Raw genomic sequence first — 15,089 nt, 5'->3', positions numbered from 1 at the left:
AAAAGGACAGCAGCTACGAAGTCCATAACTCTAAATCACCTAACCCAGAAGGGCAATAAGAAATCCTTCTGGCTGAGACAAAAACGTTGGTCTGGGGCCTTAAAGTGACACTTCAGTACCATTTATACTATTCATATTTACTTTCCTATTGAAAGGTATACAAAAAGATGGGAATTAAACTAAAATGCATAAAATGACTTAAAATAATAATATAATTAAAATAATATGAAAATGTTAAATCTATTATACATGAAGATGCTATTCCTTAGTTAAATATAAAATGTCATGGGATGTTAGATGTTACTTTTAAAAAATTAGGACAAGCTTCAAAGCTGTTAAATTTAAGTTCCTTTACTAGCTACCTTGAGGCATCTAGCAAGAAGTATTATTGACCATTATTACTTTTATCAGGAATATAATTCAAGAGTGGAACAGAAACAAAATTCTGATCCTAATTCTCAAGTCACCTAGAACATGTTCTCATTCTGAAAATTCAAATATAAATTTAAGTTGATGAAAATACTAGGCCAAGGTCTATTTATGGGATTTCCTATAAACTTGACTATTTCTATTACCATCTGTTTTATCATTTTGTTAGAAAGCTGAGTCTAAGACTACACAACAGAATAAATGTTTCCAAATACAGTATAAACATTCACAGTGGCTCCTATGACCTTGAATCCCAAAAAGTAACCATTTCTAGTTAAAATAAAAAATTCACCATGCTTTGTAGTACTTCTACTACAGTAGAATCTCTCCTTGAAACCATGGCTCCAACTTACAACGTATACTAACATTTTTTTCCTTATTCTGACAGTTTGATTAAAACTTACACAGTGCTAAGGGGCTCACACTGAAGAAAAGTCCTTTCAATATCTAAAACTACAGCAAATACTTTTACAACAGAGTAACTGTACTTACATCAATATCCTCTTGGGTAAAAGTTTCTGGGTCTTCTCCCATCATGTTGGCTAAATGTCTCTTTCCTATGTTGAACTCTTCAATCTGCTTTTTAATAAAATCCTCTGTGTAAGTTTCACGTCTTAAGGCTGCAATATTTTTCTTTGTTGTTAGAACTGCGGTGTGTTTTAGCCTTAATACCTAACAGAAAATATAAATGGAAAGAAGATAAGATATTTTAAATTAAACATTGATCCAAGCCATTGTCTTTAAATAAAATAGGATATTCAAGTAGTTGTCTTTTTTATTATGGTAATTGGTTGACAGGGGTCCAGAAACAAAGTAAGAGGCCAGTTAAGAAAATTGTTAAGAATTTGTCCCCTGATTAAAAGCAGGGTTACAAAGTAGTTTAAACTACTAGCATTTCAACACATTAAAACCAAAAATACCTATAAGTGGTATACTACCACCTTACCTATTATAAACATCCACTTGATACTGATTGCTCAATGTCAGTGAGTTGTGATATTTGACACGTGGAATAAAGAGTAAAATACCACTCCCTTAAAAAAAAAGAAAATGCACCTGCAGCCAGAAACTAGCAAGCAGTAGACCTGGGAGAAAACGGGCATATACTTTGGTAGGCACCTTGTTTGAGGGTAAAAACACAGTCTATTTTTAAATGTCTTAAAGTAACAGGTTTAGCTTAGCTTGAGACTTTATTCCATAGTCTTATATTAAACTGAAGAAATAAAAAATTGTTTCACTAAACACTGAGAAGATTTATTATTATTAATTTGGTTCAACATACAAACTATAAAAATAAAGGCTTTCATATCTTAAAGGTCAGTAATTATATCACACTTGCTGCTGCTAGTCCTTTTATGCTGTGGCATTAGGAATTTCCTTCCAAGGCAATAATATTTCACCTTTAATAAAATGTGCTAAAGAACCAGAAAAATGTTTTCAAATGACATTTAGCTATATTCCATAGCTAATTATAACTAGAACAGATCTTTCTGGTCCTGGTATTTCTTAAGATCTTAAATCTGTGGTTCTCAAACTTCATCCCTTGCCCCAGCAATTCTAGACATTCTTAAAGCAATATTCAGACTTTAAAGCTATAATCTCAGTAATCCACTTATTTCCCCTTGCATAAACATAAAAATCTCTCTCACACATACACCATCCACCAGCACCTCTGAGAATCTTAAATTCAGATGACTCTGAAGAATAATCTGTTACTGTAGTTACAATAGAAAATATAAGAAGAAATACAGGATAAATATTATAGTACCCATAATGGTCAAAATTATGTTCTTAACCTCTTCCAAATTAAAATAGTGAATAGTTTTTTCTTATTCTTTAATGGGTAAGAAAGGGCAATTTAAAATTCTTTGAAACTTTATAGTTTATTTTTCCTCAGGAGGGCAAAGAGGAGTTTCTCCTTTTAAAATATATTCTTTTTTTTTTTGAGACAGAGTCTCACTTTGTTGCCCGGGCTAGAGTGAGTGCAGTGGCATGAGCCTAGCTCACAGCAACCTCAAACTCCTGAGCTTAAGTGATCCTATTGCCTCTGCCTCTCGAGTAGCTGGGACTACAGGCATGCGACACGATGCCCAGCTAATTTTTTTTTATATACATATTTTTAGTTGTCCAGATAATTTATTTCTATTTTTAGTAGAGATGGGGTCTCGCTCAGGCTGGTCTCGAACTCCTGACCTCGAGCGATCCACCCACCTCGGCCTCCCAGAGGGCTAGGATTACAGGCGTGAGCCACCGCGCCTGGCTTAAAATATATTCTTAATCAATAATTATATTTTCTTACAATGCTTTGTAAAGATAGTGTTATTGTTAAAGCATGACTGCAACTTGCTTATGTGTACTCTGCTCTTTTATAGACATAGCCTGTTTTCATTCCTCTGCTCCTTCTGCCCATAGCCAAGCATCGCCAGCACCAACTCCCCACCCTAGTAGTCTTACCCTTATTTTTTTTACTGTTTTCCAGGGTTTTTAACTTTTTTCTAGAGGTGGGTCTTACTCTGTAGCCCAGGCAGTAATGTTATCATAGTTCACCACAGCCTAGAACTCCTGGGTTCAAGCAATCCTCCAACCTCAGCCTCCTGAGTAGCTAGGACTATAGGCATGCACCATCACGCCTGGCTAAATTTTTAAAAATTTTTTGTAGAGACAGAGTCTCACTATGTTACTCAGGCTGGTCTCAAAGTACAGGCCTCAAGTGATCCTCCCACTCTGGCCTCCCAAAGTGCTAGGATTATAGGCATCAGCCACTGCACCCAGCCTAAATTTGTTTTTAATGATTCTATGTCTTCTCTGAGCAATGGAGAATGCTGCTTCTCATATTCAAAGTGAAGACAAAATGACTTTCTCACCCTCAAATGATGGCAAAGGCATGAATTTGGGGCCAAAAAGTAGCAGTCATAGAGTAGAGGGAATTCTCCCAAATATTACATTAGCAAAAGGATGATTACAGGGCTGGTTTTGTAAATAAAAATGACAAAATGTTTTTGTCCATAGCCCAAAACATCAGAATACAGGTGAGCCCACAATTCAAACAAAATCTTGAAGACATTCTTTTGGGTTAACTACCGCCACACTTCCCACCAATAACCGCCCACAGCACTCAGGAGAAATGAGCCTTCAGTGAATAGGGCTCCATTACTGGAGTAAGGAATTCTAGAGGAAGAGCGAGGGCAGGGAGGAAAGTGGTGAGTTCGGTTTTGGGAATGATGAGTTTGAAATATTTGATGGACATCCAGGAGACAGGAGCACAGGAAACAGATGGCTCTGGAGTGTTTGCACAGGAAAGACCAGAGCTTGAGAGACAGGTCTGTTAATAATCTGCATGAGACAAAATGTTGACACCACTAGAATAGCAAGGGAGATGGCAAGCACTAGTGTCAGTAAGAGAAGTGTTTCTTCTACTATGGAAAGAAATAGTTCATAGGTGAGGGAGAGCAGGCAGAAAGTCAAGGCTACTGATGAGGGAGAGCAGGCAGAAAGTCAAGGATACTTATGTCTTCTGCCCACTATTTTATTTGTAAAATAGGAGATGAGATGGTCTGCTGAGGGCAAAGTTTGATGGACCAAATACTTCATATTCAAACAAAAAGGATACAGTGGTCGTAAAGTCTAGTCAGAAAACCTGAAAGAAAAAAATTAGAGGAAAATTTGAAGTCTCCATTCATACTGGATGTGAGCCAGGAGAATCTGCACTCATACAATATCTGTAATATTTTCCTTGTCAATTATCTTTTCTTTTCCTATAGATTTCCTTTGTATGTTTCAGTGGTATAGTCAATGCGCTATTTAGTTCCAGAGAGTTACGTTTTAATGGCAGATTGTACCCTTCAGCATTATAAAGTTTTCCATTTCCATGTAATACTTTTATCTTGAATTCAATTCTGTTGGATCACAATATTGCAATGCTTTCAACCTTCTATTTACATTTCCCTGGAATATCATTGTCCATTTTCATTTAAATTTTAGGCTATTTTAGGTTTGGGGTTGTAGTTTTTTTTGTTGTTTTTTTTTTTTTTTACTCGATTTGAGTTTTTAATAGATGAGATTATCCCATTTACACAGGTTTTAATTGTTAGTCTTATGAGTCATTTTTGATTCTTCTTTCCTATCTTCTTTCTTTTGCTATATGGAAAAGTTTTGTTTCATCTTTTTAAAATTTGTCTTTAAATCTGGCAATTTAGACAGTATACAGCCTGCTCTTATTTTACTAGTGACTATTTATATGTCTCTGAATAAAATGTTTAAATGTATTTCTCCTATCACCTTCAGAAATAGTTATTCTGCTCCCTTCGTCAGTCACGGCAATTATCTGTTCTTCTGTTCTCCACAGTATACACCAACTTCTCTTAGTCTTATTCCTTATCTCTTGTTTCTGCATTCTAAATGATTTTTAAATCTTTACTCCATGTTTTTTTTCCCTCTTTCTGCAATGTCAATTTTGCTTATTGCACCCACTCTGAATTTTTCACTTTTTATATCACTGGTCTATCTTAAAAATTCCTGCCTCAACAGTTTCTTATAATCTTATCTTCTTGTCTTATCTTGTCTCAAAGATCTCTCCCCTCACCCAATGTTTCTTTTAAATGTCCCTGATAGTGTGAAGTAGTTGTGATAAACATAATTCTTCCATTTTGTTGAGTAAATATCCCTTTGTATTTTTTAATCCATTTCTTCCACATTGTTTCTTTTGTTCCTATAACATTTTAGCATCTTCTCAAGCAAAAGAGATGATTATTAGCTTGAAGACTCATTTCTTCACTTGATTTAAAATTTTGTATGTCTTTGTCTCCAGAGTTTGTGACATGAGGTGGCAGCTTTCCTAGTTTTAACATAATTGAAGTTTAAACATATTTATAAACATTTTTATTTTTGTTCATTTAGAAAGGGCTCTTAAAAATGTCCTTAATTTGCTATTTTTCATAAAATCTCTTTAGGATCTTTTTCAAAGACATTTCTACACATTGGTTAAGAATATGACATTCTGGAAATTCATATTTATTGAATTTACAAAGTTATCACAGCATCAGTACCAGGCTATTGAATATATTTATTAAAGGTTTAGAATCATTCCAGCAATAAATCCACACAAGAATATTTACATTCAAAGGAATCCATTAACCACTGGTACAATCCATTAAGTAAAGTGAGGCTAAGAGTGTGAGAAAACCAGATCTTTAACTAAAAACACTAAGAATTCCTGGAGAGAATTTATTTTGCCAGTAATAGAACAATGTGCAACACGATTTTCTACAGGTTCCATTTCCAACTGAAAAGCTATGAGGAGAGAATTTTCCTCAGACTTTGTGTTTACAGAATAGTACAGATATAATTCAACAGATTTGTTTCTTTTTAAAGGTAATCAGTGGGTCAGACAACTCTAATTTCAATCAAGCTGGCTGCCAAAGAAGCAGGCACATTCTGAGAGAGCAGTGATGTCCCAAATTTAGCCAAATGCCAGTGTTACACACTACGTTAGTGGCATTAGCAGCATTAGGGAGTTTCCTTTTAGTTTAATTGGATAAAAATGGAACAAAGATGAATATGCTAATTTGAATAGAAAAGGCAAAATAACAATTTGAGGAATGAAAAAGGGTAAAGACTGAAGTCATATTAGAGAAAGTGTGAATAGAAACAATATAAGGACTCCCAAGACAATGATTATAATAACCTTATTGAATAGTTCATATTTCTATCAATTAGAGGTCTCTAGATGCAAGCAAAAGAAACTGGTTTACTTGAGCAAAAGGGACACTACTTAGAAGGCTATTAAAAGCCCACAGAACTATACTTGAAAGCAAGCAGGGTGAATCTCTGGCAGATAAAAGGCAGGGATTCCAAAGAGACCCATAGCAGGTTCAATCAGAACGTGGCCACTAAGATAAAGTGGTATTTCAACAGCCTTGTCTCTATGCTCAGGATCTCAGGGGAAGAAACAACTGATAGGAATACCTTGGGTCAGGGGCCCCAGATTATTCTAGACTATAAGTAGGTCTTCTGGGAAAGAACTAATTCCTCCTGAGGAAACTGAGGTGCTGCTATGAAGGGGAAATGGATGCTAGGTTAAACAAACAAGAAAATCCACCATATTATTTAAGCAAAATTCACCATTTATATTCATTCCACAATCTGCTAGAAATTAAGAGACTTAATGTACTTACCAATCAAATAAAATGTATGGACCTTGTTTGAATCTCGATTAAAACAAACTAACTATAAAAAGCTATTGGACAATGAGGGAAATTTGAACATAGAATAGGTAATAGATGATATTAAGAAATTATTGTTCATTCTGTTAGATATGCTAATGGCACAGAAGCTAATTCTTTTAAAAAAATCTTTATCTGTTAAAGATGCATATTCAAGTATCTATAAGTAAAATAGCAGAATGTCTGAGATTTACATTAAATGACTCTTGGGGGTAGTGGGGGAAGAGAAATGAAACAAGACTGGCAAAACATTCATAATTGTTGAAGCTGGTTGACAGATACATGGAGTTCATTATATTATTCTATTTTTGTATAAGCTTAATTTTTTCCATAATAAAATGATAAAAAATAAATTATTATAAAGTTTATTGAACAAATTTGAGTAACTATTATGGGCCAGGCTCCATACTAAATTTTAACAGAAATAATTGTTAAGCAGAACTGAGTGATGTTAAAACAAGAATGTTGCAAGAATGGAATAAGGAAGCAAAACATGGCAAAGATGTAGTTTTCTTCAAGCTACTAATCCTATTTGACAAAAAGAATAACACAGCAGATGTTTATATGTACATATATGTGACACATGTATGCACCCACACATGCCTATATAAGAACTCTTCACGTTTCATTCAAAATACAAATAGTAAATGTCTATGAACTATCTGCAGACACTGTGCTAGGCATCATAGCAGGGATAACAAAGGTTATGTTATTTTTCTAGGCAAGAGGTTTACATACAAACTGTAGGGAAAGGATCTAAATACATGAGACACCTAGATAGTAACAAAAGAAGTATATGTGGGTTTTGCACTGTTGCAGGCAAGTTCTAAGATAGATCCTGGTGATCACTTCTGAGATTAGGTTACAAAAAGACTGTCTTCCCTCTTGGTCACCCTCTCTTGATCAACCTGAGGGAAGCCTGATGAGCTTCCCTACAGAGAGGTCCACGTGGCAGGAGGTGAGGGAGGGCTCTAGCCAATAGCCAGCAAAGAACTGGGCCCTCAGCCCAATGGCCTGTGAGGGTCTAAATCCTGCTAACAATAGCACTGAGTGAGCTTGGAAGTGGATCTCCCCCTCACCCCCACCCTTGAGATAACTGCAGCTCCAGCCAACACCTGGACTGCTGCCTTACGAGATCCTGAGCAAGAGCCCGCAGCCAGGTATGCCTGGGACCCTGACCCACAAAAATTGTGAGATAACAAATGTCTGTTGTTTTGGGGTAATTTGTTATGCAGCAATAAATAACTAATACATTCATCATCCTAATTACAACAGTGAAGCATAGCATATGAAGCATAGTATAGGAAAGTTTACTTGTTTGATAAACAAAACAGGTTGGAATGATGGTAGCATCTATTAACAAGCTGTCTTTACATAAGAAAATTTTAAATTGCTACATAATGAAACACAAATTTTAATGTAGAGATATTTTCCATAATTAAAGCAATGAGGAACACACTGAATTCTATCCTTACAAGGACAGGATGAGTTCTCAAAGGGAACAACGTATCCTACCAAAAGGATTTTCTTTTCCATTGCTAATAAACTGAGATTAAAACATATATTCAAAAATTATTGGGGGGGCATAACTAATTTACAGAGCCGTATAAAGCATCTGATACAAATGCAAGTCAATTTTAAAATTTGTTTTTCAAAGTAGTTTTAGCCATTTACCAATTAAATTTATTAAGACCCTCCTGTAGACCAATGGAATGCTGTTATAAATATATTATGACCTCCAGGAGTCCATGAGAGATAAGACCAGATACTTTCAACAGAGACAGGAAAGTGTTTACAGTGGAAGCAAAACATGTAAGTTAGGCTATCAAATGTTAAATGATATCAGTCATCTGACAGTCCATATCAACAAGGGGATATTAGCTCAGTAACACTGAATACTTAAGCACTAAGAAAGTGCTTGGTAAAAAGCAAAAATTGAGATGACATCCTATCAATATTTTATAGTAATATTTTTCAAAATAGCAACTGGTCTATTTTTCCTTATTATAAAAATCATAAATATTACAGAAAGCAAAACTAGCATCCTATATTAAGTTGTGTTGATAGAGGATTTAAGAATTCATGGGTGCCGGGCACGGTGGCTCACGCCTGTAATCCTAGCACTCTGGGAGGCCGAGGCGGGCGGATCACTTGAGCTCAGGAGTTCGAGACCAGCCTGAGCAAGAGCGAGACCCCGTCTCTACTAAACATAGAAAAAAATTATACGGACAGCTAAAAATATATATAGAAAAAATTAGCCGGGCATGGTGGCGCATGCCTGTAGTCCCAGCTACTCGGGAGGCTGAGGCAGGAGGATTGCCTGAGCCCAGGAGGTTGCTGTGAGCAAGGCTGACGCCATGGCACTCTAGCCTGGGCAAAAGAGTAAGACTCTGTCTCAGAAAAACAAACAAACAAAAAAGAATTCATGGGTAACCTTTGTAGTACACTATAGAAGGAATCGTCAACTGCTCATAATAATGTCAACACTATTTTCATTTGTGACGGGTAAATAAAATTCAATTACCTTAGCATAGCAAAACAGACCATACTCTGACCTCTGCCAAACTTTCCAGCCTGTCTTTCACCATTCTCTCAACAAAACCATATGCTATAACCAATTACTTGTTGCCTGTTACCCACTATTACTCTACATCTCTATATCTTTATGCACTTGTTACACCTTCCAAGAACAGAATACCTCTCTTTTTTCATGTGACTCCTAACTGCTGCTGAAAACTGCACTTTACTATCACCTTCTCTGGGAAGCTGCCCATGATAATCACTCTAGCCTCTACCACTCTAGGTTGAATTAGGCATTGCACTTCTGTGTTCTTCTGTATTTACCTCTGTAAATCTCACAGTACACTAAAGTTCCCTGATATCCATAAGTATCCGTACAATCCAATCTTAAAAGTTTGGCCATTCACGGGGAAGACTGCCTCCTCTGCCCCAAATTTGGGACATAGATATTTGCAATTGTATCTAGGTGTTACTATGAAACATGCATGCCACAAGATTGGTATACAGGAGGAAGCATGCTAGTGAGGGTCGCAACTGAGAACCCCAAAATAGCTTAACAACAAAACTTCCTTTCCCCTGTTGCGTCAGTGTTTCTGCACCCACCTCCTCACCCCCAACCTCAGACCGCTACTAAATAGCTAAGACCCTAGGGTCTCCGCCTTGAGCGCACGACAGACACTGAGGGAAGGTGGCGGCGCCGGCTTGACATCCTCGCGCTACAGAGACCTCCGCTTCCAGTTCTCCTGGGCCTTACCTGGGATCCGGTACCTGTCTGCAACTCAACTGCCGCGGTTTTCCAGAGGCCGTGCCTCCGGGCGAGGCTAACCCTGCCTGCGAGAAACAGCCGGTAGGAAACTGCTCCGCCGCAGGACACACAGGGAGCCGCCATGTTGTCACTGAGAAACCCCGGCCAGGAGGGGTGAAGGGGCGGGGCCTGGGGACTGCGCAGGCGCTGATGGGCGCCGGGTTCCCGAGGCTGTCGGGAGAAAAAGGCTTCCCCGGCTTTAAGATCAGAGGGGCGTGTCCTGCGGCCAGGGGAGGCTCGTCGCTGATTGGGTGCGCGGAGCCCGCGGGGCGTGTCAGACTCCACCCCTGGCCAGTGTCGACCCCGAGTAGGCGGAGTAGTTAGTCCATAGCGTAGTCTATGTCTTCCCGTCTTGGATTCAGTTGTTCACCAAGTCTCCTTGGTACTCACTTCCACGTGGCTCTTTCACCAGCCCTTCCTTCCCATGCCCATTGCTGCACCTCCAGCGGGCTTTCCCTGAATCTTGGCTGGGCAGCCGGCCGCACCTCTCTCCCTCTGGTTCTCTAGCACCAGTCCGCTCCAGCGTGTCCTCCCTCATGCTCGAATGGACTCCAAGCCTTGGTTCTTATCAGCCTGCTTCTTAGCATGGGTTTTCCCCTCCTAAGTTCCCACATTCTTCTGGATCCAGGTCATGACCCTCCTCTAGCAGCTGCCAAACCACTCTCGGTTCCCAAGCCCTCACTCTTGCATTTTCTTAACTGTATATAATGCACAGGCTACACGTACTGGAGAAGAAAAACACTGCATTACTCACGTGTTTGCGGTGATTCTGGTGTAAACAAACCTACTGCACTGCTAGTCGTATAAAAGTCTAGTACATACAATTATGTATGGTACATAATACTTGATAATAAACAACTGTGTTACTGGTTTATGTATTTACATACTATACTTTTATCATTATTTTATTTTATTTTATTTTTGAGACAGAGTCTCACTCTGTCGCCTGGGCTAGAGTGCCATGGCGTCAACCTAGCTCACACCAACCTCAAACTCCTGGGCTCAAGTGATCCTCCGACCTCAGCCTCCCGAGTAGCTGGGACTACAGGCATACGCCACCATGCCTGGCTAATTTTTTCTATTTTTAGTTGTTTTGCTAATCTTTTCTATATATTTTTAGTTGTCCAGCTAATTTCTTTCTATCTTTTTAGTAGAGACGGGGTCTCATTCTTGCTCAGGCTGGTCTCTGTAAGTCTGGTGGCGAGCGCCCCTCCCCTCCCTAATGGAAAAAGAAGAAGCCCACGACCTGCCGAGGACAATGCCTGCAAGGCCCAGCTAAGTTAAAGGACAACCATACCTGGATGGTTACCCCGATAAGAGTCTTGGTTCCTAGAGTCCACACATGCCACCGGCCCCTCCTATTTCTCAATACCCACCCTAAAACTGCAAGAGACAATTCCTTACTCTCCCCACTATAAATCTTCCTTCCAAAGAAACCCCTACCCCCATCCTTAAAAACATATATAAACCCACTCAGACTTCTGGGAGATGCAACTTTTCGGGCCTCTCTCTCCCGGGACCCGAAAATCTCGCCCGGGTCCCTCTCTTGGGACTCATTACCTTCACTCAGGAGCGCACCAATAAAGCCTCTTTAGTTATCCCTTTCAACTATGCTCGTCTTTCTTTCTCTGGCACTGGCCACTCCAGTCTTAAAACCTTACAGTCTCTAACTCCTGAGCTCAAACGATCCGCCTGCCTTGGCCTCCCAGAGTGCTAGGATTACAGGCGTGAGCCACCGCGCCCGGCCTATCATTATTTTAGAATGTGCTCCTACTTATAAAAAAAAGAATTTAACTGTAAAACAGCCTCAGGCTGGGCCTTCAGGAAGTATTCCAGATGGCACTGTTATCATAGGAGATGACAGCTCCATGCATGTTATCGTCCCCTGAGGACCTTGCAGTGGGATAAGATATGGAAGTGGAAAACAGAGGTAGTGATGACAGTGGCTCTATGTAGGCCTAGGCATAGTTGTATGTCTGCATCTTAGTTTTTAACAAAAAGGTTTAAAAAGTGAAAAATCAAAATCAAAAATTTTAAAAATACAAAAAGCTTAGAGAGTAAAGATATAAAGAAAGAAAATATTTTTGTACAGTTGCACAATATGTGTTTTAAACTAAGTGTTATTACAAAAGAGTCAAAAAGTTAAAAAAATTAAAAAGTTAATCAAGTAAAAAAGTTATAGTATGCTAAGGTTAATTTATTATTAAATAAAGAATTGTTTTTATAAATTTAGTGTAGCCCAAGTGTACAGTATTTTTTAAGTCTATAGTAGTACACAGTAATGTCCTAGGCCTTCACATTCACTCAGCACTCGCTCACTGACTCACCCAGAGCAACTTCCAGTCCTGCAAGCTCCATTCATGGTAAGTACCCTGTGAGGTGTACCTTTCTTTTTTATCTCTTATGTCATACTTTTACTGTACCTTTTCCTTGTTAAGATACATAAATGCCACTGCGTTACAATTGCCTACAGTATTCAGTACAGTAACATGCTGCACAGGTTTGTAGCCTAGGATCAATTGGCCATACCATATAACCTAGGTGTACAGTAGATTGTACCAACTAGGTTTTTGTAAGTATGCTCTATAGTGTGTACTAACACATTACTTCTCAGCCTTTTCGCTAAGATCAAGTGTATGATGTGTACTTACACAAACATCGCACAATGACACACAATGACAAAATCACACAAGGACATGTTTCTCAGAATATATCCCCATTATTAAGCCATGTATGACTCTATAGTAATGAAAATGTACATTTTCCACCTCTAGGGGCAACACTTGTTTTACTGCACTAAATTTCCTGGGTAGCTTCTCAGTTTGGGAACAAATACTCTGCTATAGGTTGACACTGGCTACATAATTTGGAGACAGAATGAAAAATTGGAATGTGCTGATAGACATTTAAAATATGAAAAAAATATCTGTAGTTTCCCAAATGGCTATAGCTTAGATTCGTTTCATTTTTTTTCTCATTTATTGAGCACCTATTAAGTGGTAGGCATAAGGCATCCTAGGTATCAAAAGTCTAATACTGCGGGGTCATGTCTAATGTGAGGGTTTGGTTCTAAAGTCAGCTTGTAAGGTATATATCAGGAGAGTCAAAATGTTGGACTAACATGTCTTGAGATAGGGGGTAGCAGGCACTGTTAGATGCTGCTGAGAGAAGTTTAAATTGGTATACCCTCATGAAATCAACCTGCTAATCAATGACCTACTAAACTTAATAAAAGCACATCCACAATCTATCAATTACATTCCTAGGTATATACCCTGCAGGAAGTTTTGCACAGTGCACTAAGAGAGATTTCTAAGAATGTTCCTAGCAACATTTTTTTTGTTGACAACAAAAATAACCTGTTTGCGGATCAGAGGATGGATGGATGGGTGAGAGAGTACCACGCAGCAGTGGCAATGGATGCACGTCAGCTACACATATGAACATGGATGAGTTTTACCAGGTGGAGCAAAGAATGAGAAGTCACAGATGCACACACACAGTAGGATTCCATTTACAAATGGAATTTCATTACAAAACTAAGCAAGATATTGTTTAAGAGTTTATCCTTGTGTATTAAAACCATAAAGAAAAGCAAGAGAATGATAAACACAAAATTCAGGATAGTAAATACTCCTGGGACGAGGAAGAGAGATGCCAAGAACAGGGTACGGGGCACTGATGCCCTGACAATGTTCTTTATTTCTAGATGACTGGTGGATCCATAGGTGTGCATTTTGTTATCATTCTTGAAATACTACAAATATGTCATATATACATCGAACAGGAAGAGTTGATTTTCACCTTCCTTCTTAGTCTGACTCACACTGAATAGTGTGACAGGCTGTGGCAAGAGTGTAAACTGGGATGATTATTATTTTTTTTCCTGTGTTCCTTACACCTCGTTTCCTTATTCCTGTCTCCTTTATCACTTTCTCTCTCTGTCTCCCCACTCCAGTGTGCATAGCTTAAATTCTGAATGATGTAGTCCCCAGAAAATTGATCCCCTGCCTCCACCTTTAAAGGATAGGAATCCTTTAAAGCATCCCTGGAACTGCAGAACTTGGTGAATCAATCTGAAAATCTTTAGCCTAGGAAAAACACAAAGGTTAAATGGTCCCACAGACAACAGATCTCCAGCGAACATTGGATCAAAGATGACCAAACACTGGGTGGTTCATGAAAAGTGGATTAACTATGGATCAAGCAATCAGGGTTCTCGCCCAAGCCCTGCCACAGACTCACTCTTTGACACTTGGTGGTTCGTGTAGCTTATGGAACCCGACATTTCTAGTCAGCACAACCAGGGAGTAGATTAGACCAGGGTAAGAGCATCACCATTACCTGGTTGAATTGTGTCCCACAAAAAGATGTTACAATCCTAACCCCCGTAGCTTCCATATGACCTTACTTGGAAATAGGGTCTTTACAGAGGTAACCATGTTAAATTGAGGTCACTAGGATGGGCCCTAATCCAATATGACACTAGCCCTTATAAAAACAGGAAATTTGGACACGGAATCAGGCACATGGAGAGGGAAAACAACGTGAAGACACAGGCAGAAGGTGGCCATCTGCAAGCCAAGGGTTGCCCACGGCTGCCAGAAGCTATGAAAGAGGCCTGGAACAGATTCTATCCCACAGGCCTCAAAAGAAACAAATCCTGCTGACACCTTGATCTTGGCCTTACATCCTGCCTCTAGAAATGTGAAACAATAAATCTTTGTTGTTTAAACCATCTAGTTTATGGTACTTTGTTACAGCAATCTCAGGAACACGTCTAGTGTATGGGGATTTAAGTATTCATTATTTTTTTGGATACTTCCCCCTACAAAAGGAAGAGCCCCTGCTGTGAGCTGGATCGAATGACCTGTCTCTGAAGAATAGAACAAAGTGGAAGTCTTGGTGTGCAAAGTTGGATACTAGTCACAGAAGCTACTTTGACTTCCTGCTTGCTCTCTTTCTCTCCTGAAGGGCCCATTCCGGGGGACAGGAATGTCATGCCCCAAGACAACCCTATGAGAGGCCTACCTAGTGAGGAACTGAGCCTTCTCGGACCACAGAAACTGTGAGATGATCAATATTGTTTTAGACTTCACCACTGTATAGTTCAT

General features: G+C 38.9%; 1 protein-coding gene across 1 annotated transcript in view; it reads right to left on the bottom strand.

Moving 5' to 3' along the window:
* MRPS9 (mitochondrial ribosomal protein S9) overlaps nucleotides 1-10,106 on the bottom strand; it is a 54,815-nt gene extending 44,709 nt beyond the window's left edge. The window contains exons 1-2 of the mRNA XM_045550331.1: nucleotides 9,925-10,106; nucleotides 922-1,101 (exon numbers count right to left, since the gene is read on the bottom strand). Of these exons, the coding sequence (XP_045406287.1) occupies nucleotides 922-1,101; nucleotides 9,925-10,059 (315 nt within the window). The 5' untranslated portion in view covers nucleotides 10,060-10,106. The remainder of the gene's footprint in view (nucleotides 1-921; nucleotides 1,102-9,924) is intronic.
* Nucleotides 10,107-15,089: the final 4,983 nt, after the last annotated feature.

Source organism: Lemur catta, chromosome 4, assembly GCF_020740605.2.
Source record: "Lemur catta isolate mLemCat1 chromosome 4, mLemCat1.pri, whole genome shotgun sequence".
NCBI classification, from domain to species: domain Eukaryota; kingdom Metazoa; phylum Chordata; class Mammalia; order Primates; family Lemuridae; genus Lemur; species Lemur catta.
This window is presented reverse-complemented; position numbering and strand designations above follow the sequence as displayed.